Source organism: Sinocyclocheilus rhinocerous, unplaced genomic scaffold, assembly GCF_001515625.1.
Source record: "Sinocyclocheilus rhinocerous isolate Xijiao unplaced genomic scaffold, SAMN03320098_v1.1 scaffold507, whole genome shotgun sequence".
Classification (NCBI taxonomy): domain Eukaryota; kingdom Metazoa; phylum Chordata; class Actinopteri; order Cypriniformes; family Cyprinidae; genus Sinocyclocheilus; species Sinocyclocheilus rhinocerous.
Window position 1 is genome coordinate 210,090 of NW_015649561.1, and position 24,434 is coordinate 234,523.

The 24,434-nt window shown below is 36.1% G+C and overlaps 1 protein-coding gene across 8 annotated transcripts in view; it reads left to right on the top strand.

Moving 5' to 3' along the window:
- Nucleotides 1-1,446: 1,446 nt before the first annotated feature.
- The window catches only part of LOC107710620 (rho guanine nucleotide exchange factor 4-like), an 86,120-nt gene continuing 63,132 nt past the window's right edge, over nucleotides 1,447-24,434 (top strand). For 4 of the 8 annotated variants that reach the window (XM_016515442.1, XM_016515448.1, XM_016515444.1 and 1 more), the window contains exons 1-2: nucleotides 1,447-2,057; nucleotides 4,257-4,286. In XM_016515442.1, the coding sequence (XP_016370928.1) occupies nucleotides 1,878-2,057; nucleotides 4,257-4,286 (210 nt within the window). In that variant the 5' untranslated portion in view covers nucleotides 1,447-1,877. Of the gene's footprint in view, nucleotides 2,058-4,256; nucleotides 4,287-11,329; nucleotides 11,435-24,434 lie in introns of those variants that run through there. The other 4 variants (XM_016515437.1, XM_016515441.1, XM_016515438.1 and 1 more) reach the window with 3 other exon arrangements.

The window sequence follows — 24,434 nt, forward strand, 5'->3', positions numbered from 1 at the left end:
ACGTTGCTTAATAGACAGAACAATAGCAAAGCAAACAACAGAGTGACTGAACAGAGCCCTGTATCAGGCCTGGCGCCGGCTGTGCTTTAAGACAAAATCACGTCAACAAGTCTGTGATTGAATGTGGGTGTAAAAACGACTCTCTCTTCACAGAGCCATTGATTTAATGCTTTTTCTCTCAATATAATACAATAAAGAGCTTAATGTTTTTATGGCCAGGTTTTTCTACCAGGGGTCTGTGAAGATACAGCAGATGTATGACATGCAAGATAAAGGAATAGTTCACCCAAAAATGAAAATTTGCTGAAAATTGAGTTTGTTTCTTAATAGGAACAGATTTGGAGAGATTTGGCATTACATTACCAATGGATCCTCTGCAGTGAATGGGTGCCGTCAGAAAGAAAGTTCAAACAGCTGATGAAAACATCACAATAATCCGCAAGTAATCCACACGACTCCAGTCCGTCAATTAACATTGTATGAAGAGAATAAAGATGCATGTTTGTAGCAAGCAAAACCATCAAGATGTTTTTAACTTCAAACCGTTCTCGCTAAATTGAGTCCTCTATTCATAATATTGCTTTCTCCAGTGAAAAAGTCATCTCATCTGAATCAGGTGAGAAATATGCACAGATCAAGTGCTGTTTACAAGCAAAAACAATCCAAAACAGTCCGAAACAAATATTTTGGTGTATTTTGATGTTAGAGGACAAAAGGGGGTGGACATTTTCACTAGAGGAAGCATTATTATGGACTGGTCTGGTATTTTGGCCAGGTCTAAAGTTAAAACTCCTTAATGATGAATTTATTTATTATGAACACACAGCTTTGCGCTTCAAACACATTAACTGATCAACTAGTTGTGTGGATTACTTGTGGATTATTGTGATGTTTTTATCAGCTGTTTGGACTCTCATTCTGACGGCACCCATTCACTGCAGAGGTTCCATTAGTGAGTAATGTAATGCTAAAATTCTCCAAATCTGTTTAGATGAAGAAACAAACTTATCTACATCTTGTTGTACAGCCTGGGAGTGATTAGCCTACATTTTCAGCAAATTTTCATATTCATGTGAACTATTCCTTTAAGACAATGATTTTGATCTTATTAAATAATTAAATAATAATATTAATTGTTTTATAATCTATTTTATATTGGTGGTCCCTGTCTGGATGAGGGTCCTTGGGGTATGTAAAGCTTATACTGCATTTCTTGAAAGTAATAAATGATCTATTATTAAAAGAAAATGCTTAAAATATGCAACTGACCTCATATAATTCACATCTGTATCTACACTTAAGTGGTTTACAGAGCAAATGAACGTACATAGATGATTTCATTGATTTTAATGTGAGTGTTCTAGTTTGTCGCGTCGCGCTGCTCGCGTGTTTGGTACACTGGGCGTTGACGTCAGAATTCCATCCACTACTCCGATAGCTCGCAGTGTACACAAATTCGCGGCTTATTGGTTCAGGTTTGTCGCGTCGCGTCGCTCGTTTACTGTAGACGGAGGAGGTGTTGGGATGTGAAACTCTCACTCCTCTCCCCCCCGACTGTCACCGACAAACAACGTGGGACGGAGGAATTTGTTATACCACACCACAGAGACTTTTGCACTGCTTTTTATACACCGCCGCATCACAAGTAAATCTCGCGTTTCGCGGAGCTGGAAAATATGTGTAAACTACTGACAGCGGTAAAATAAACTTTGCACTATCACCCGCGGTTGAGTACTCACAAATGTCATGCACTGTTCAAGAGCCTTTGCCTTCTGTGACATTCAGCGGACTTTACAACCAACATGAAGCAGACAGGTACACTTAGGACGCGTTGCCTGTCCTAAAGGACTTTTAAACTAGTTGAAATCGTTGTAAACATGGAAGAGACAGGCGCTGGGAACGGTACTGGGACGCAGGGCTGTGAACTGGAGCGTTCTGGAGACGGAGGACTGGATGAGGTGCAGATGCATCTCGCCTGCCTTCCGGAGCGATACATGAGAGCGAAGTTCTCCCTCTCGGCGTACATATTTTGTTGGACAGTAGTAAAGTTGTGTCAGGTAAGGCATGTTACTTTTGAAAGTACAAAATGAAATAATGACCCTCAAAATATGAATATTTTACTCAGTATATTTGTCTTGTTTTCCAATGCAAATTTCTGAACATTCTTAAATCAAGAAACATTTAAAAACATTAAAGGAAAATAGCATAGAATGTTAAGCCTTGTTTAAAAAAAAATAAATAAATAAATACAATTAAATAATAATAAAAAAAGAAGATTAAAAAAAAAAAATCAAGTTTATTTTTCTTTTACCAATAGCAGGTTTGTTTGTTTATTTATTCATTTATTTTTGTAGTAAGTATACCGTTTTTAAACATTTGCCAAGTCATTAAGTCATTATGCTTTTAAGTAAAATGTATCTTGACAGTTCACTTAAATAATAATAATAATAATTCATTACATTTATATAGCGCTTTTTCTAGGCACTCAAAGCGCTTTAGCAAAAGCGAGCAAAATAGCTGTGTAGAATGACAAACTTATTTTTAAAAGTACAAATGTTAAAAGTAGAAATCAAATAATATGAGGTCATAAAAAATGTAGATATAATTATTATACAACACATGGGTTTTCAGTCTTTACAGATATCTATGCATTTCAATTAAAGCTATTTTAATCTAACTTATGATCTACTGAGGCCCCCCTGGAAGTTTGCCGAGACCCCCTAGTGAGACCCGGCCGGCCCCCTGGTTGAGAATGACTGATGTAGAGTATAGTCTTGTTCATAACAGATGGTGAAGGTTTGCTTCACTGAAGATTCCCTCTCAGTCAGAAAGTTAAAAGTGCTTTGAGTGGAGTCAGACCTTCCACCTGCTCTAACCCAGGGGGTCTGTTAAGCTCATCAGTATTTAACTACCCAACCCTTCCCCTCAATCTCATCCTTTTTATACCCCAATCATATTATGGTATGATGCAGTTGAAAGGTGTGAAATCATCTTCACACTGGCCATTGTAAGTCCATTAAATGGTTGTTGGGGGTCTGTGAAAAGTAAGGATTATCTCCCAAAAATTATAAGGGGCAAATGTAATTGTACTGATTACTGTCCTTGATTAAATCATAACTGGTCTGATCTCCTTCAGCCTGTTTATAGGTCTAAACACAAGCAACTTCCAATTAAGTAACACTCGCTTTTCAGTTCGTCTGAATATTGTCTCCATATTTGCCTCTTAAAATGCAGCTAAATCCTTGAACCTGTTCCAAAAGTGCAGTGTTTCTCAGGGCACTGAAACGTCTGTAATGGCTGGCTGACTGCGTCCATGCGCTATCCCTCTACCAGCCTTTGAAATGCTGTCATTTGAACCTTTCCATGAATATAGCAGCTGTAAATCACAGCAACTTCTTAAGGTTTATGACCTGTTAGGGGTTTATCTGGGTTTTAGCATCTTTTATTCTAAGCAAGGCGTAGCTAGAACCTCTGCATGCCCAAACATCAGCAACAAAGTGGTTTCTTGGACTATTTAGGGAATAAAAGACTGGAGTTTGTATTATTAGTATTTTTTGGTAGGCACTATCATTTCAAAGACCTTCAGTGATCCTATTCATATGTGACTTCCTAATGTATTAATGGTTTAAAATTGATAAAATCTGACAACTTAATCTGGTTTAATAAAAGATGATATAAATAGTGTAACTTGTAATGAAACCAAGCTGGCTGTCTTAGGTCGGAGGTCACAGCACAACCTTGAACTGGTTTTAATTGTTTTGATTGGTTAAAGAATGAACACTGACATTAAACCTCAGCAGGAGTTTTTTTTACATGGTAGAGAACCATATGGCTGGCTAGTAGATCAAACAATGGCATGTATTTATTAAGACATTTATGTCCGAACAAAAATTGCACAAGAAACAGTAGCTTTTAACAAGCACCATGGGTTAGATTTTTCTCTTTCATGTTTATTTGGTAGCATTACTTTTTAAGTTTTAACTATAGTAAGATACCCGTTTAACCTCAAAAGAAGTCATAATATAAAAGGTGTGGGCTATGCGCTAAGGAAATCTTGTTTACCTCACCCTAATTAAACACTAAATATGATTGTTCCAGTAATACTGTACCAGTTCCCTGTGGTTTGCATTAACGTCAACAGTTTGCCATAAGGCTAATGCCTGCATTGCTTCTGTTTTGTACAGATTTGTTGGTAGTTTAATTCACGACACACCTTGAAACGGTCTTGTATATGTTTCCTTTTTGTTTGTCTCCAGAGATTAAGACCATCGCCAGTTCTTCCCCAGGTAAGCTCAGTCTTCCTTTTGAGTTTGATGAACCTGATTGTACTCTTCAAATCTCATACCAACAGAAAAACACCCATAATGTACACTGTAGCAAAACCATATATTGCCATAATTCTCATTCAGTTAATTTAGATTATTTAACCACTGATGTAGTGAGAGCTTATTATCCAATACTCTTAGATCTGTCATTTTCCATTTAATGCAAGGATTCATTCATTTGAATTTAATCCCGCTAAGCGTCTTTCTGCCAAAGGGTTTGATGTAATCATCATCGAGGAGCAAGCATGCACCATCAGGACATACTGTACTGTACTTCTCCTCACATGCTGCCAGCAGCTTATCTGCCTTCACCCCTGTAGAGGCTGTGCCTTAACTTGTCGGATGTTGCTAAGGAGTTGTGCAATGCATTGAAGTCTAGTGTCTGCAGATGGTTGGTGCACTTTCCTGACACCATGAACAGAAGATTTGCAGTGTGTTGTGTTGCTCTGATCAGGTATGAACAGGCCAGAAAATGAGGTTGGTTTTAGGCAGTGTTGCCTCTTATTTAATAGAATGATTAGTCCTGATAGTTTACCACTCCTCCCTACAGCAGTAGTTGTTGATTCCTGTCATACAATTTGTTCACTTCCTTTCTTGTTTTATTGAAATGTTACCTAATATTATTGCATAATATTTTTCATTCATTAGGAGTTACAAATTAATAGGAGGTTCATACAGTCATTGTGAATGTTTGTTTGCAGGTGCTTGTTAGTTTTTGCACTGACAAGATTTTATAGGCACTAATGATCATTTTAAGTCGGAACTATGATTATGTTGAAGTCAGGTTAAAACATCCAGCAGAAGTGTTATTTTGATTGGCATTTATATGTTCACTTCTTTTCTGAGGTTATGCGAGGCAGAATAAGACAGAACTTGATGCGTTGAATCATAGCCTGTAAATTCCAGCCATTCAGATAGCTTTGGGTGAATTCAAACTGTATTACAGGCATCTTGCATCATATTAATAGCATAAGGAAACCTTGTTTAGAGTCGCGTGAAAAATTATTAAGACCCTTAATCCTATCCAGAGTTATTATTTAAAAGAAACTCTAAAATATTATGCTAGTCTAAGTATTTAGTCCTCACATTTTGATATTAGATATTAGATTTTCTTTTAAATGGAACAGTTTGTTGAACTTTAAGACAGAACTAAAAAAAAAAGTTTGCATGTGTGTTTTTTGTTGAGTATTACATTTGATACGTCAGCTCATATAGCTCATAATAATATGATATAAGAAAATATGAAACTCATACTTGAGGAGGAAAAAAGAGGTCCAAAATGAGCAAAATATGCAATTTGGTGTAGTTGCTATATATATATATATATATATATGCAAAAAGTAAGATGAAATTCTGATACCTGGTCATGTAAATTAATGAGGTCTGTATTTAGCAAACTATTTATAAAATACAAATAAACATAAATTGTCACTCTATATCGCCTAATTATATTTTGTAATAAGATGATATTTAAATGCTTAATTTTATGATCAGCTTGGTAGTTTTTACTGTGGGGGTCAAAACATATAATGCAATGCAGAGATGTATAAATAAATGTTCCTCAAAAGCCTGTTGTATCATATTTGATACTCAAATTTTAACATAGATAATCAAATAAACCTAAGTTGCTTTAGTCCACTAAGTGTTCATCATCAAATATTACTAACAATGTAAAAGTTATTCTTATGTTTACGTTATAAAAATCAGCAAAGACTTCACAGCAAAAAGACATGTGCACCACAACCTGAAGGGGGACTTTTTAGAATTATATTAAAGGGTTAGTTCACCCCAAAATAAAAAAAATTGCCCCTAAATTACTCACCCTCAAGTCATCCTAGGTGTATATGACTTTCTTCTTTCAGACGAATCCAGTCAGAGTTCCTTTTACTTGCTAATAAGGTATAAACTACTGTATAAATCAGAGTGCATGTAGCAGAATGTGCACAACAGGTTCTTCAGCAAAGTTTTGATCATGTTGGTAATTTAGATGCATTATAAATTTACAAATCAAATATGATGCATTAGGCTTTATAGGGTTAAGTATGTTGGCATAAGCGTATATATCATTGCATAAATGACAGGTGTGAATTTGACCCATTTATCCTGGCAGATTTGCTGTTCTTCTGGTTGGTTTAGTAGAGAAGGATTAGCCACACTTCTTGGTGCCGTGTTGTGTTAGATTTGTGCAATACATATTGATTTGATTGTTGTGTCATTTAACCATAAAATCTTTCATTGTGAGCTCTGTTATAGTTTATGGTTCTCTTGAATGCCATAGTCTATTTCACTTATTTGAGGGATGGCATCTATTGTGCCCCCCACTTTTAAAGGCCAGTGTTATGCAGAGCTCTTTATATGGTTGACTGCTGCACCTTTACTACATTCCCCACTACTGCACTTTGTATATCTCACAAAAAGATCTTGGCCTCGCTGTGCTTCTCTCACAGATCTGCTTATTCACACTGAGAGTGTGAGGCACAACCTTTCAGTCACTGTCTGGGTGATTTATGTAGCTTTCTGTTGTTGATAATTGAGCCAGTAGTGCCTTTTGGAACATCCAGACTTTCTTTGGCTGTACCTCAGAATTTTCTTTGGAATTAAGTTTCATCTAAACACCAATAAAGCAGTGAAGATAAGCACTTCTACAAGATCACTGAAACACCACTGTTCACAAGTTTGAGATGTTTACGAAAGAAGTCTCTTATGCTCAAGAAAGGCTGCATTTATTTGATAAAAAATGCAGTGAAACAGTAATATTGTGAAATAGTATTACACTTTTCTATTTAATATATTTTAAAATATTTTATATTTAATTTATTCTATTGGCTAAGCTGAATTTTCATCATCCATTCATTATTATTATTATTATTATTATTATTATTATCATCAGTAATCATAACAAAATATATATATTTAGGATTCTTTGATGAATATAAAAAACTGAATTTATTTGTGTATTTACAAATAATATATATTAGCAGTGCATACAAATAAAAATATCACAATAAATAAATTTGTAATTTAGTAAAATATGAGAATTAATTTCTAATTATATTATTATATATAGTTTTGTATAATTACACATTTATGTCTTTTTTTTTAAATGCTTACTTAAATAATAAAACATACTACAGTATATAGAACAAATTGAAAGGCAACTTTAAAGTGAAGGTAAAAGCAGTTGCCTTTAATGAAAAGGATTTTGCAGAAGTTGAAATACTGGTAGAATTTCATGCTTCTCCAGCTCAGGTGTATGTATTACAAAGTATTTGCATGCTTTAAACGGTGCACCATTATAATCAGCAAGCCTAGTGATATATTCTTAGATTTCTGGTCACATGCTCCTCTGAAGTATGCTTTGAAGGGTTGTGCCCAACAGGCAATGCAAGCTAGAGGCATGAGTTACAATGCCACAAACATGCAAATAATGCTGCATCAGTCATAAACTCCCACATTAGTTCTAATTATAACACATAATCTTCTAAAATCTCAGCATTGCCCTTCTTGTTTGTGGACCGAAGGAAGAACCTGTCACAATGCTCATGACCCAGTGCTGAACCTCAGAGTTGGCTTTAGACTGTTGCATTGGCTGTGGTGAACTCTCATGTGGTGAGAGTATGATAGCAGCGGACTGCCAGGGTAAATTTCACCCTGGTTAAAGTTCTCTGGATACACACTCCATAATTACTCTCCTTTAGACAATGGGTTAATTAAACACTACTGTAAAAAATGTCTGGGAACCACAGAGATGTGAAAAGAGGAGCTAAAGAGAGTTGGCAGTACTTGTATTGTTTCTGTGCTTCGGATCTTTCTTCTGTGGATTAGCTGGAAAGACTGGGTTTTATCCGTGCATTTGAAGTTCAGTGCATTTTTATGTGGTCCGTTAATCAGTCATGCATCGGAAAGAGCTCCTCATTATCATGTACCGGGGCGGGGCGCTTGCATTGTGACCTCTTTCAGCTCCTGACTGACAACTTCCCTCTGTGCTCGCTCCCCCTCAACCCGCCCAACGCTAAATAACTGATTTTGATCACTCACAGTAATAAAAGTCACATGTCTGCCTGGAACAATGGCCTTTCATTTGGTGGCTGCATTCATTATGACTATAATATGTTAGTATTTAGCGCTTCATGCTAGGTGAGACAGAGGGAGAGTGAGAAAGAGAGAGAGCGCGACAGTTATTCAGGGGTATTCGTTATGGACTAAACAAAGAAATGTGGAAGTGCTTGCTTTTCTTTTCATTCCCTCTCCTTTTAGAATAAAGCGACTTCTCACGCACACTCCTCTTCTTTGGAGGTGGTTGCCGCAGGCGAAGGGCTGCAGGAGGTGTGCCAGATTTGTACTGGCAAGCTGTTTATTTGTTTCCTTTTGCCTCAAAGCTCTAAAACATGCTCAGGTGGACTACATAGACTTCATTTATGAATGCTGAACTGTGGATAATGACTTTGTTGAGTCCTTATCAGATGAGTATAATTGTTCAGTGATAATTGTTCAGTGATTCTCGGCCTGGGGGATAGTTGGAAAGAATTTGTTAAACCTAGAAAACAGACATTTCAACACAAAATTACTGAATTAAAAATGTAAACTATAATAGTAATGATAATAATAATAACTAAAGACCGTTGGCCTGTGAATTAGTGGTGGGAATTTCTGCAGGTTACGTTGTTAGTGAATCTTTCACCCAACCGATTCATTCAGAAATGCTTATTAATTCATGAACAAATGATTTCTTCATGTCTCAGCTTGTACCTATTTTACAGTAATAATAAAGTCAGCTGTGTCACTTAAATCATCTTCTGGGCGTTTAGCCTTATTAGAGTATTTTTGCCTTTAAAATATATCTGAGTGTAGACATTATGGCTTTAACTTTAGTATTTAACTTGGTACAAATGCATGTTTCTATATTACTCCATAATTACTCTCCTTTAGACAATGGGTTAATTAAACACTACTGTAATCACTAAAAATGTCTGGGAACCACAGAGATGTGAAAAGAGGAGCTAAAGAGAGTTGGCAGTACTTGTATTGTTTCTGTGCTTCGGATCTTTCTTCTGTGGATTAGCTGGAAAGACTGGGTTTTATCCGTGCATTTGAAGTTCAGTGCATTTTTATGTGGTCCGTTAATCAGTCATGCATCGGAAAGAGCTCCTCATTATCATGTACCGGGGCGGGGCGCTTGCATTGTGACCTCTTTCAGCTCCTGACTGACAACTTCCCTCTGTGCTCGCTCCCCCTCAACCCGCCCAACGCTGAATAACTGATTTTGATCACTCACAGTAATAAAAGTCACATGTCTGCCTGGAACAATGGCCTTTCATTTGGTGGCTGCATTCATTATGACTATAATATGTTAGTATTTAGCGCTTCATGCTAGGTGAGACAGAGGGAGAGTGAGAAAGAGAGAGAGCGCGACAGTTATTCAGGGGTATTCGTTATGGACTAAACAAAGAAATGTGGAAGTGCTTGCTTTTCTTTTCATTCCCTCTCCTTTTAGAATAAAGCGACTTCTCACGCACACTCCTCTTCTTTGGAGGTGGTTGCCGCAGGCGAAGGGCTGCAGGAGGTGTGCCAGATTTGTACTGGCAAGCTGTTTATTTGTTTCCTTTTGCCTCAAAGCTCTAAAACATGCTCAGGTGGACTACATAGACTTCATTTATGAATGCTGAACTGTGGATAATGACTTTGTTGAGTCCTTATCAGATGAGTATAATTGTTCAGTGATAATTGTTCAGTGATTCTCGGCCTGGGGGATAGTTGGAAAGAATTTGTTAAACCTAGAAAACAGACATTTCAACACAAAATTACTGAATTAAAAATGTAAACTATAATAGTAATGATAATAATAATAACTAAAGACCGTTGGCCTGTGAATTAGTGGTGGGAATTTCTGCAGGTTACGTTGTTAGTGAATCTTTCACCCAACCGATTCATTCAGAAATGCTTATTAATTCATGAACAAATGATGTAAACTTCTTTATAGATGAGTCATTGAATTATTCACTTAGCTGATTCATTTAAAAACACTGATTATTTCAGCAACAAATCACTTAAATGTCTTTTTGAGTGAGTTATTGAATTATTCACTCAACCAGTGAACGTCTCTACTGTGAACTGCTTGGAGACTTTGGAAGTTAATCCACAGGGAAAAGTGTTTTTTCTTTGTAATCTTTAGTCAAAATCTAAAAATTTGAGTTTAGTATCCGATGGTGTCAGTTTGAGCAGAACATTGAGTCTGCTGCGAACTAGAGTTGATGTGCATGTGTGCAAAAATCAAGCCCCGCCCTCCATTTTTCTCATTTAATATTTGTTTCACTCAGAAAATTTACAACTTCTGGGTGCAATTTCTGGTTCACGCATACTTTAAAGGGAGAGGTAGGCCTAAAGGAAGCTTTGAGTTTGATTTAGTTCAAAAGTGAATCATTGTACAGTGTCGATGAAAGGGTAATTTAGCATTAATGGGCTGTTGAGTTACCTAATAAGACAAAAAAATCATTAATAAAACAACTTATTTTTCGAAACACTTTAAGCAAATCACCCCTTTTGATCTGAAAGAAAGCGTTTTATATTCCTTCCACTATTGTCCATCTGTCCTGCATGTTTTATCTCTTTAAAACATTCACTTGTTTGCGGAAATCTCACGAGGAAACGATGCCATGAAAACACACTGTTGTGAAAATAAAAGGAGCGCACCGACTTTCTGACTTTCTGACCTGTCAGACTGCACTGAGAAATGATTAGCATCCTCCGGGCGAAAAGGAGGAGGGAGTCCGCTCCCCAGTGATTGGTTCTTTCTCTCCCTCTCTTTATTCAGAAAGCCTCGATTTCTTAGCGGCATCAGGCTGTCCTGACTGGCCCTTTTCTCTTATTCCATGTTTTTCCTCCCTCTTTCACTCTGTGTTTTGGGATGGGCTTTCCTCCTCCTTTGTTTTCGTGTCACTGTTTGAGCCACAGGCTGTGGAGTGAGTACACTGTAAGTCTCAGTGCTTGAGGAGCAGTCAGGGTGATGAATGGACTCTGGGAGCCAGTCTGGCTGAACTCAGATCAGCTTTCTGAGAAGAGTGGCTGTTAGGATGCCAAACAGAGGCTGTGGCCACAGAGACATGGCACAGGTATGTCTTGACGTAGATCTTGTTGTGGTCAGTTTAGCAGTCCATTTTCTTTTTGGACATGAGATGACCGTATTGCAGTGTTTCTCTGGTTTCTTTACTTTAAAAGTCCCATTGGTGCACACTTCGCAGTGCAGACACCTGCATAGGGGTCAAACACATCGTGCTCTGTTCTGCCATGGTATTTTACACCACGCTGTAATGTAGCCACCAATGTGTTTTGTTTTACGCTGATAGGTTGGGAATTATTTTGCCATTTTCTTTAGATGTTATGATATAATACATCATATATAGAACCGTTATGACAGTCGCGCTCTCCAGTTTTGTATTGTTAAGCCAATATTTTTTTGGTGTATATGAGTATAGGCAATTTCACACTTGGAAGGATTATTTAATAAAACTCCATTGTTTAGATGTGAAGCCTGTAATCTCAGGGATTCCATCACACAGCACTGAATTTGTGAACTCTTGTTGTATACAGCATTCGAATTGTGTAAATTAGAGTTTTGAGATCATGTTTGTATTAGCCTATACAATGCTGATGTGGTTCTGTATTTTATACAATACTGATGTGGTTCTGTATTTTATACAATACTGATGTGGTTCTGTATTTACAGGTTGCATGCTACTGTTCTTAGTTTTTAAATGTTTACTCTATTTGAATAAGATTTCAACATGTGTTTTATCTAGGGAATTATAGGAATTGTTAGTCTTAACAATGATACCACAGCACACTTAATTGGACAGCTTAGCATAATAAAATAAATGAGTGAATGTCTCAAAAACATGGCCATTTCATGCCAAAATTTGAAGAAAGTATATATTTATTTCTGTTTTACATACTTTATGTAATTATTTGGCATTATATTTTATAACAATTACAAACATTTCCCCACCAAATCTGTGTAGATTTCTTTTAATGATTTACAATATTTATTTAGCATAAATAAACATTTCAGCATGATTAAATGCTGTTCAACAAAATTCCCAAATTAAGTCATAAATTATGCATTTTTTACATTACAGTAATAGTAATGAGATATAGTATTTTTCATTACGGAAATGAGGAATTGACAACAGAAATCTACTTAATTGTTCTTAATTGTCTGCTTAATTGTGTTTGTATATACAGTATATATTTTATTTATTTATTTTTTTAATTAGTTTTCATGAAATTCACCAAAAATATCTAAATATAGTGATAGAACAAGCAGATTCAAAAATATTTGTTATTTATCCTTGAAGCTGATTTCTGCAGTTCTTAATTGTCTGCTTAATTGTGTTTGTATATACAGTATATACAGTATATATTTTATTTATTTTTTTTTTTAATTAGTTTTCATGAAATTCACCAAAAATATCTAAATATAGTGATAGAACAAGCAGATTCAAAAATATTTGTTATTTATCCTTGAAGCTGATTTCTGCTTCATTTCCTAGTCTTCCTATTGGATTAGTTGGGCTGAAGCAGTAAATGAGGAATTCGTTATTTGTTCATGTCTTGCTGGGATGTCCTTATGGAGCCCCCTAGTTTTAGAATAATCTTTTGTGCCCGTCACAGTCTATTTTAAACTCCTGCTGAGTTCAGAGTTAAAGGGCAGTCAAACAAAGCAGCAGAAGTCACCATCCAACCATAAACTAACAGTCTCTTATATAGCACGGATTTAGTATCACAGCAGGTACAACTACAAGTGTTGAATGACACTGTAAGACAGTCTGATAGTAAAACTGCATACTAATAGCTGGCACTTGTCAGAATCATAAACAAAGAAAGACAGAAGAGAGCAGAACAGCTTTTAGCCATAAATGTTTATAATGTCTTATACAGAACTAGTTTCAACATTTGTGTCTTCTCCTGTCCTTTGGGATGTAGCTGGATAGTGAGATATGAACAGCTCTGGAAAATATCTGTTGTGCTCATGCCGATGGAATTGTTGCCGTGTCAGGTACAGTAGCATCTGCAGCTGCTAGTGTCCGTCACGAAACAGCTGTTGTTTTTATTATTGATATCATTTCTTTTTTTCCTTTTTTGCACATAGCCAATAATAAAAGTGCGTTAGGAGCGCGGTTCAGATTAACAAACAAGGCGTGGTGTTGTTTCAGTGTTGTGTGGGGGTCATGAATGTGTTTCATCTGTCCCAGAGGAAAATAAATGTGGAACGTTCCGGTCTCGCCCTGAACTGCCTGCCAGCCCTCCGGCCCCCGTCTAGTCCTTCAGAGCCAGAGAAACATCCTAGAGTGGGCCTGATTTACAGTAACAGTCCGTCAGGTTTTGCATAAGTTTGCTCACAAAAGCCTCTGTCCTCTGGTAGCCAACTGTCAACTGTTCTTTTCCCAGAGGAAAGGGGGAAAACAGCTTCTAAGGACACTGGAGATAAATGGTGCTGAATACTAAATAGTGTCCACAGTCTTGCCCAAGCATTCTCCCTGTCTTAAATTGTAGGGTGGATGCTTTCCCATCCAGGATCTGAGGCTGAAGTATTTTCGCTTCTCCGGTCCATGCTGGTTTTTTCAACTTGTACACATAGAGTAACTGGAATATGACATTGCCAGAAGCTAGTATAGCTCATTTGTGGCTGCAGAAAGTCGGACAAGATGATTGGTTGCCTCAAGCTTGCCTTTCCTTGCAGATCTGGACCACAAGCCTGCAGCAGCCAAGCCTTCTTTTGAGCCTTTATCCTGGTGTTGGTGTCCTGGTTGGACAGCTGTAATGGAGTTTGACCTCCTTTTCTGCAAAGTGTGTCAATTAGCCTTTCAATCGGTGATCAATATAATTAGATATTAGTTTGTGTTTGAACATATGCGTTATATTTGTACAGTATTTTGATGCAGATTAATCTGTCATTTGTTGGCAGCTAGACAAATTAGACATTGACAGGTTGTGTGACTCACTGATGTCATCTTTAAAAACATGAAGAAATCTACGCTGAAAAAAAAATTGGTGTAGAAATTCCTTTGAAACAATTATCACTCAGGAATTGCTAAAGTTCACAAATAATTAAAGAAACAGCAAGTAACACTGAATTAAACAGAATTTTGAACTACAGACTGAAATACTCTAAAATACTGAAATGTGTTTGTTTTATTTACAACTTTGAAACATATTTTTATAGTGTATATATACAGTAAAAACTACAGTATTCAATATGATACAATACAATAATAATACATATATAATAATACAATAAATAATACAAAACAATAATGTATTCATTTTTACACAGTTTTATGTTTACATTTTGCCTTTGAATTAATATTAATATTCATTCATTTTAGTTCATTTTAAGTAAAACTTCACAAAAAGGTAAAAAATTAACAATATAGTTGTCAATAAATAAATAGATAGATAGATAGATAGATAGATAAACTATAACAGACAGAACCTAAAACAGATCTAATTTTATATTAATATTATTAAAACATCATTTAAACATCTAATATTATTTTAAAACATCTTGCCAAAGGACTGCAGTTGAAAATTAGCTGACTGGCTAACACTGGCACATTTACAGAAATGTTGATTATTGTGTGTTGTCCTTATAAAAAAAAAATATATATATATATTACTGTAATCGTGATGTGAGTTACAGTACGTTCTGACTAGCGCATAACATCCCTTTGCAGTGATCATTGTCTTTGCAGATGTAAATTATAATGTTAAATATATGTTGTGTATATATTAGTAATTTCATGTGTATACAGTATACAGAGTGAATTTTAATGAGGCAGTTTCCTGATATCAAAGCGGTTGCAGTGGGCCATATTATTTCAACTATATTCTTTATGGATTTTATTTCTTTAAAGGACGTTGGTGCATTGTTAATATTTTGAACAGTTTTTGTCAGCATGCTTTCATCAGCAGTGCTTTAATTAAAAGTGGCCATATTTTTTCTCGTCTTCAACAGGATTTTTGATGAGATTAACAACACGTGTGCCCACAATGTGTTTTGTGCAGTGGGTTATTGACTACAGAGATCAACAACACATCAACATTCCTATTCAGCTTATGTAATGTTAATAATTGTACCTATTGTTTGGCCTTATAGTTCATGGTAATGTTACATTTCAGTATTTAATTTTAAGGACTTTTTTGTTGCTTTTGTGTCGAGTTGCTACTTGATGTGCAATGAAAGTTCCAGAAGAAAAACCGGTTGAGAACCACTGCACTACACCCTAATGGCCTTAGAAAGTAAATAGTGGGGCTAGTGTGGTTTAATGTCAAGAATTCAAGTAATTTCCTGGGCTTTCCTTCTGTAGTATATCGGCCTTCTGTCTGGAGTTATGCAAGCTTTTCATAGGTCCCTTGACCCTGTGTTCTTATTGGCAGTCCTGCAGCTGTATGTAAGAGTGACTTTTTCTAGTGTTCCAGACCTCATGTCTTTTGTCTAACACTTTTGTTCAACAGTCTGATGGTTTGATATCTTTCTTTCGTTGTTTCTTTCTTCTCTTCTTCCCTCCCTGTGAGCTAACCATAGACTTGCACAGAATTACGCTCAATACCTACATGACAGATATCATAGTCCAACTAAAAAATGTGTCCAACTCCTTGGAGAAATTTCAGCCAACAAATGAAGTAGGGAATTGGTTGTCAGAGCTACTTTTGAGGGTTTCCAGAAATCCCATTTCTTATTCTGAACTCGTTTCTTTGTCTTGTCCTGTGTGTGTTAAGCCTGAAATGTGACCCTGGACCACAAAACCAGTCATAAGGGTCAATTTTTCGAACGTGAGATTTATACATTATCTGAAAGCTGAATAAATAAGCTTTCCATTGATGTATGGTTTGTTAGGATAGGACAAAATTTGACCGAGATACGAGATATTTGAAAATCTGGAATCTGAGGGTGCAAAAAAAAAAAAAACTATTGAGAAAATCGCCTTTAAAGTTGTCCAAATTAAGTTCTCAGCAATGCATGTTACTACTCAAAAATTAAGTTTTTATATATTTACAGTAGGAAATTTACAAAATATCTTCATGTAACATGATCTTTACTTAATATCCTAATGATTTTTGGCATAAAAGAAAAATCAATAATTTTGACCCATACAATGTATTTTTGGCTATTGCTAGAAATATACCCCAGCGACTTAAGACTGGTTTTGTGGTCCAGGGTCACAAATGTTCTCTATTCAAATATGTTAAAAAAGTTCACCCAAAAATGAAATTTCTGCCAATATATTATTTACTTATTCTAAAACTGTAAGATTTTTTTCTGCTGCTGCACACAAAAGAAGGTATTTTGATAAAGGTATTTGTGTTTTTTTTTTTTTTGTGTGCATACAATAGAAGTCTATCCAAAACTTTTTGGTTACCAACATTTTACTGATATTTTCTTTTGTGCTCTGCAGAAGTAAGAAAGTCATACAGGTTTAGAACAACATGGTGAGTAATTGATGACTGAAATTTCATTTTTGAGTGAACCACTTCTTTAAGGCAAATTATTGCTCCAGGTTTATTTCACTCTTTGTTGCATTTCAGAATGTGTTAGAACTGCAACATTTCTCAAAAAGCTGTGATTTCTACTGATTTAATTGAAACAATAGCATACACTCCTTGCATCAGTGTCTTTCTCTGTTGATGGCCATTCATAAGTTGTGTTCTAGCAAATAGTTTTTTTTGCAAGCAACAGATATGTTGCTAAAATTTCATATAGTAGATGTTAGGGATGTAACAATGCACCCCGAGCCGGTTAATAATCGATAACAATAAAACAAGTCGGGCTACAACTGAGGGTTGGGGTTTATATGAATGTATCTCTGATTATAACTGATCTTCAGAAAGGTTTAGATGGTAGTATCTTTCCATCTTGCCTCTGTATAATGCATATTAAAGGGATAGTTCACCCAAAAATGAAAATTCTGTCATTACTCACCCTCATGTTGTTCCAAACCCATAAGACCTTTGTTCATCTTTGGAACACAAATAAGATATTTTTGATGAAATCCGAGAGTTTTCTGACCCTCCACAGACAGCAACGGAACTGACATGTTCAAGACCGAGAAGGGTAGTAAGGACAATGTTAAAATAGTCAGTGTTCAACCTTATTTTTTTTGCGCAAGGAAAACAAAAATAATGACTTTATTCAACAATTTGTTCTCTTCCATGTCAGTCTGATGCATGCGAGTGGTGCTGTTGACGCAGGAGCCAGCGTTCTGATGTAGAACCTAGATGCGCTGCACTTTGTTTACAAGCAGAGGAAGATGCTTGCTGTACATAAAACAGTCTTCGTAAACATATCTGAAGATTTCAACAGAGAGAATGACTTGCAATTTTTTTTGCCCAGCCTTACTTATTTGAGCCAGAATATACAGACGATGAATTAAGAGAGATGGACGTCCTACGTCAGAACCCCGACTCATTCGTCAGCAGCAACACACGCATTTGTTGTGTTACTGTTGTGAACTCGTGACAAAGACCAACAAAGAAGAGAAGAAATTGTTGAATAAAATCATTATTTTTGTTTTCTTCACACACAAAAAGTATTCTTGTATAGCTTCATAAAATTACGGTTGAATCACTGTTGTCACATGGACTATTTTATCGATGTCCTTACCTTTCTGGGTGTTGAGCATGGTAGTTCCGTTGCTGTCTATGCAGGGTCAGAAAGCTCTCGGATTTCATCAAAAATATCTTAATTTGTGTTCTGAAGATGAACGAAGGTCTTACGGGTTTGGAACAACATGAGGGCGAGTAATTAATGACAGAATTTTCATTTTTGTGTGAACTATCCCTTTAATGTAGTATTTATAAGCACAACGCTACTTTGTTTATAGCGGTAACCAAGGAAACATGCCCTTGTCATTTTTACCTTAATTTCCCCTCCCCCTCTTCTCTGATGACCTGCAAACTGGCACGAGGGTGGGACAAAAACCTGTCACTCAAATAATATCACAGCAATTAGCAACCGACAATGATCCAGTCAATTGCCAATTGACAAAATCAAGTCTCTCCCCACATTTTTTCTTGTCGGGGAAGCTATTTTTCTTGGATATACTTCACATTAGGGAAGAAAAGATGATTGCAATTTCTGTTTAATGCAAATTTTAAGAGCAAGGACTATTCTGATGCCTAGACACCACGGCTTATGATAGTTGTTTTGTTGTGCCATCAGCCAATCAGTGTCAATCAATGTCTTTTTTTTGGCTTACAGTAACTGACACACAAGTATTCTAGAAAGCCTAGAGGCCATCCTCTAATAATAATGTGTTTGTCAGACTTATATATTACACAAGAATAACACACGCCATCTTTCCAAAGCTGTTTCTAGCACTCCTTCCATGGCAACAATGGCGAAGCCAGAAATGCGCCAAGATTCTAAGCAGTCATGCCCTTCTATCGACTCACCGCACCTTTGCCTTCCTGTGATGCAACAATTTACCTCACATGCAGACTGACAATTAAAAAACAAAAACATGCATGAACAAGTCTGCATCAACTTCAGATTCCCCCTCCAGCTCACCAGGAACTTCGTTTGTCTAGAAGAATTGCACTTGTTATTCAGGGCTGTTTGTGCAGGTGTTGTGGCTTGTGGGTTTGTGAAACAGATACCCCATTTTCTCCCTTCTCTTTGTTTCTTTCACAGCAAAGCAGATTTATTTAAACGGAGCAGTGGGATAATGCCAGCAATGCAAACCGATCTTGAGTCAGAGCTTCTCCTCCGCATGGGAACACGTTGATAAAGGATCTGGTTTCACTCTCACCTCCTTTGTTCTGTTTGAGGTCGCTCGGTTCTGGCTGAACTCGGAGTGTGTGTTTTTGGATTGTTTTTGTTTAGTCAAGTACTGGATAGTATTGGACTTTTTTTTTTCAAATTTGATTTCTTTAATGTGTGTAGCTCTTGTCTAGGGTTTTCAAGTCATATTTTTAGATTCGGCTTTTCTAAAATGAGGGCAAACACATTAGCATGGTTAAAAGGTTAGTTCAGCAAAAAATTATGTCATTGAAAATTATGTCATTATTTACTCACTATTATTGACTTTCTTCCAAGAAACTCAAGGAATGTCGAACCCGCTGTTTTCCATGCAATGAAAGTAAACGGTGAACAAGCAATTCTGTCATTATTTACTGTCAATAATTACTCACACTCATGTCTTTTTGAAACCGATATGACTTTCTTTATTCCAAGGAACATGAAATGTATAAGTAATGTCTAAGCTGCTGTTTTTCATACAGTGAAAGTGAATGGTGACCACAGCTGTGAAGCAGTCAATGTTGACTTTGAATTTCAGTTTGTTTTTCACACAAAGCTATCATTTGACTTCTGAAGAAGTAGTATGGACTACTTTTATAATGTTTCTGTGGAGCTTTTATTGTCCTTTAAAGGGGTCATATGATGCTTTTTTAAAGATCATTATTTTGTGTATTTGGTGTATCAGAATATGTTGACATGCTTTAATGTTCAAAAAACACATTATTTTTCAAATACTGTACATTATTGTAGGTCCTATATGCCCCGCCTCTCTCAAACGCTTCGTTTTCTACAAAGTCCCTCCTTCCGACAAGCACAGTCTGCTCTGATTGGCCAGCTGACACAGTGCATTGTGATTGGCCGAACACCACAAGCACGCGTCGGAAATGTAACGCCCCTTACCATAATGGCGGGCTTCCTCTTCCAAAATAAATGTAAAGACAGAGCCCGAAAGGGGAACAGAGTGACAGACACAGTGATGAAGCTGGTATGCGTTTGCAGTACACAAGCCACGGTTAAGACAGCTGAATCCATTTTCATTTTATGGAAAAGAACAGCATGAACATTCTTTAAAACTTTTACTTTTGTGTTTCACTGAAGAAAGAACATCAAATCGATTTAGGTGAGTAAAAGATGGCAGAAGTATTCCTGTATGGGCAAATAAAGCCCATATAGAGTAGACAAATAGAGTGATTAAACTCACATGTACGGCCTCTGCCCATGTGGGAGTCTCACAGGACTCAATGGTGCTCCAGAAAGACTAGATTCCATTTCCTGCACCTGCTAGTTGGTTCATCAGTGTGATCATGTCCTTTCAACAGCATTCTGCCTTTCTGGTTTACTGTGGTTATGACTAGTAGGATTCATATGATCGACAGGCATGTTTTGGATGAGCCATCTGGTATGTAACGGGTCTAAATATTTTCTCTGACAATGAAAGATTCAGTTATGACAAGCACCTAAAAAATACATTTTGTGCTATACATTTATGTTTACCTAAAATATTCATGTCACATACAGTCATAAAGTTGATATCCGTGTAATGTGCATGAACCAACTGTATTCAAAAATATGCTGAAGATGCAAATGTAACTGGAGAGGCAGTTTAGAGGAATATTAAAAGGAACATGTGACGAAGGTGAACTCAAAGACAGGATTCAAACGCAGAAAATTGGTTTAATTATGATAAATAAAGAAATACAAAACAATAGGAGTACCAGAACCAAGCAAGAACACAAAGAAAACATGAAACGGAAGAGAGAACACAAACTAATTGCTAGGGAAGACAACCAAACCTTAACAATGTACAAAGCAACACAAGGTCTATTTACAGTATACAGCGGATGATAAGGAAACATAGCACATCTGAACATAATCACTGAATTAATCAACAAAGAATCTACAAACAGACTACAAGACTAGGGCAGGAAATGGGAAACAGCATAACTGGAATTGCAACATAAATGTCCAAAACAAGACACAAAATGGAAATATGTGACAGAACACAGATGGCTATATCAAAATAGTTGTATATTCCCATGAAATAATATTCTTTGTAAACAGCATGTATTGCTAAAATTTGTGGTGCTAGTCAGCCATTTGTGTTGCCATTAAATAATTTTTCCCGTGGTTCCGTAATTAGTCACATGGAATTAAGGTATTGCCTCAAAAACAGTGTACTGTCTGTAGCCAAAGTCAAGGAAAGTCAATTCTCTCGGCGGCCATATTTTGGCCATGTAATGCTAACTCCTATATTCTTGAATGGGGAAACACAGGGGAAAAACTGCTTGCCAAATTCACGTTTAAATGACATTTCAAATCAGCAACATAATCTGCCATGGACTGACCTATAAATGTTCTTTGTTATCCTTAAATAGCTTTTAAAAAGCATATATTTCAGCCAATGTGCATGCACAGTCCCAATTATGCATCTCTGTTTTTACGGGAACTGGAGCTTCTTAATGGCAGCTGCAGTGATGACTTTGCCAATTTGTAATTGACTCTTTATTTAGAAGGTGGCACTTCCACCCTATTGCATATTGCTGGTTCTTGCATTCATAGAGTTATGATTTGATAGAGTCTTGGTACATTGGATGCACTGGATTTTCAATGTCGCATTGATGCAATCTACATCCATAGTATGTGTATAAGTATGTATTTTGCTGTGATGGAGGGGTCATGTAGCGTGCAGTACATGTGTATGGCACTCAATTCTCTTAGGAGGAGGGATTGAAAACACTTGTGCCTCTAAATCATCACTCGTTTGCTATGTTTCCACACTCTTAGAGCCATGTGTCATTATGGGCTTACAAACGGTCACGTCACGCAACTGGTGGAATAAAACAAAACAAATGCAAGACTAACATGCACGGCCAGGAAGACTCATGTAGGAATCTTGGGCTATGTTTAGGCTCTGTGCAAATGACCAACACTGAGTTGTATAAACATGGATAAACACAGACCAGTGTTATGCTCAGGTCTTGTTTCATACAGGTTGTTGCATGAGTGTCTCAAATGACATTTAGCAACAGTGCTCATAAGTGAAGTATATTACTTCATAGTAAGTGTTATTTTGGAAAAGCTCTAGGATAATTTGTGTCCTCTTTGAGTCTTTGTTTAATTTGATTCATGTTTTTCTGTAGAACTGGACACATTCAGAGTGGCTTATAAATTATGCATAATTGATTATCTTCCTAAATAACCTTGTCAGGTGAGCAAGTATTTGCAGCTTAGGAGAGAATTTTAATGAAATGAATCGTTCAGCAGCTGCTGAAATGAAATTATACCAGTGCTTTGTTGATTCTTGATTGGTTATCAGAAATTTGAAGATGATGATTCATTTGCTATAAATCTAGATGATATGATCAAGATGATATGATATATGATAAAAGTTATTATTAAATATATCATCATTACATATTAAAATAGTTTAATTATTAATATTTATATTTAATTTATAGAATATTCAATATAATACTTAATTTACATAAAATAAATTATTATTAAAGAAAAAGTATACTATAACATCCAAAATCAGCTGTCTAAAAATAAAATTTGCTAGAAATTTATTTTTACATTTATTTTTAGTTTTAAATGTCATATTATATTATATCATTATTTTTAATGTATAAATATTATAATGTCTAAAAACAATAGTCTAAAAAATAATATGAGTGAATTTAGTTGTCACAGTATCAAAAATGGACATTCATTTTGAGATTTGTTGAAGATTACATGTAATATTGTTATTAATTTAATAATATATGTCTTTTTAAAAGCAGTCATAAGGGTCAATTTTTCAAAATTGAGATTTATACATCAGCTGAAAGCTGAATAAATAAGCTTTCCATTGATGTATGGTTTGTTATGATAGGAATCTGGAATCTGAGGGTGCAAAAAAATCAAAATATTGAGAAAATCGCCTTTAAAGTTGTCCAAATGAATTCTTAGCAATGCATATTACTACTAAAAAATTAAGTTTTAATATATTTACAGTGGGAAATTTACAAAATATCTTCATGGAACATGATCTTGACTTAATATCCTAATGATTTTTGGCATAAAAGAAAAATCAATAATTTTGACCTATACAATGTATTTTTGGCTTTTGCTACAAATATACCCCAGCGACTTAAGACTGGTTTTATGGTCCAGGGTCACATATCACACTTACTTAATCTGAATGTACCCTAACAGGGTAAATGAGCATGCACAATTAAATAGATAATTGAATGACGTATTCAGTATGGACCAATGCTATAAAAAATCAGTAATATCAAAATACCTAATATGGTACTGATATATTGTGATATATATATATATCTTGTATATCAGAATCTCATATCCTTCACTTAACCTAACATTTTTGTTTTTAATCCAGAAGTTTGGATCACTAAGTGTAATGCTGTGTTCAGGCCAGGCAGATCTGCAAGTGTAATATATCCTTGACTCTCATGATTGAGAGCTCAGTGTTGATCTTCCAAGTGTGAGTCCTGTGTGTTTTATGGTGAATGATTCATCTTCAGAATTCGTGCCATTTTCCTCACTGTTTCAAAAATGCAGCGATTTCACAAGCTCTGTGATTGACAGGCCCTGGAGACCATTGGCCTTCTCTTCTCCGAACAGTTGGTAGTAATAAGCGAAGGCAGTTAAATCTGAGAGGGGTTGTGCTCTAAAGGTGGGAATGGAGGTTCTTCTGAGAAGAACACTCCATAGGAGGCCTTTGATTTGACCCTCACAGTCTCAACAAGCCACTGTTGCCTGGACAGCAGTGTGTAATATGCACCAACAACTTAATTGTGTGTGTGCTTAAGTTGCCATGGGCAGCATGTTGCATTGTTCCTGTTTCTTTCTCACGCTCCGTGTCCTGGGAGGTTCTGTTGTCATGGGCTGGGTTACAGTCTGTCCGATGGGAATGACATCCCTCGCCTCAGGAACATGGACTCCTCTGTAAGGAGGATCAGTAAAGATCTTACTGGACTCACCAGTAAGATCTTTCTCCACCTAGACAGCTCCCTTGGATTAATAACATCTGAGGTCACCTCACATGTGTCATTACATATTACACGGCTCCCTGGAATACTTTACTCTGATTGGTTGATTGTTGTGTACTATGACTGCTAAACTGTATAATTGACTGAATTCCTACGTACAGTAGATGGGCTGGTTTTCAAGAATATTAAACTTAAATCAATTTCATGAATATTTATTTATTGATTTGATAAATTTGGACATGTAAAAAGTAGGATAATGTAACATCTGCTGTTTATCACAAAACAAATAAATCTAAAATAAAATAAAATACAAAACAAAATTAT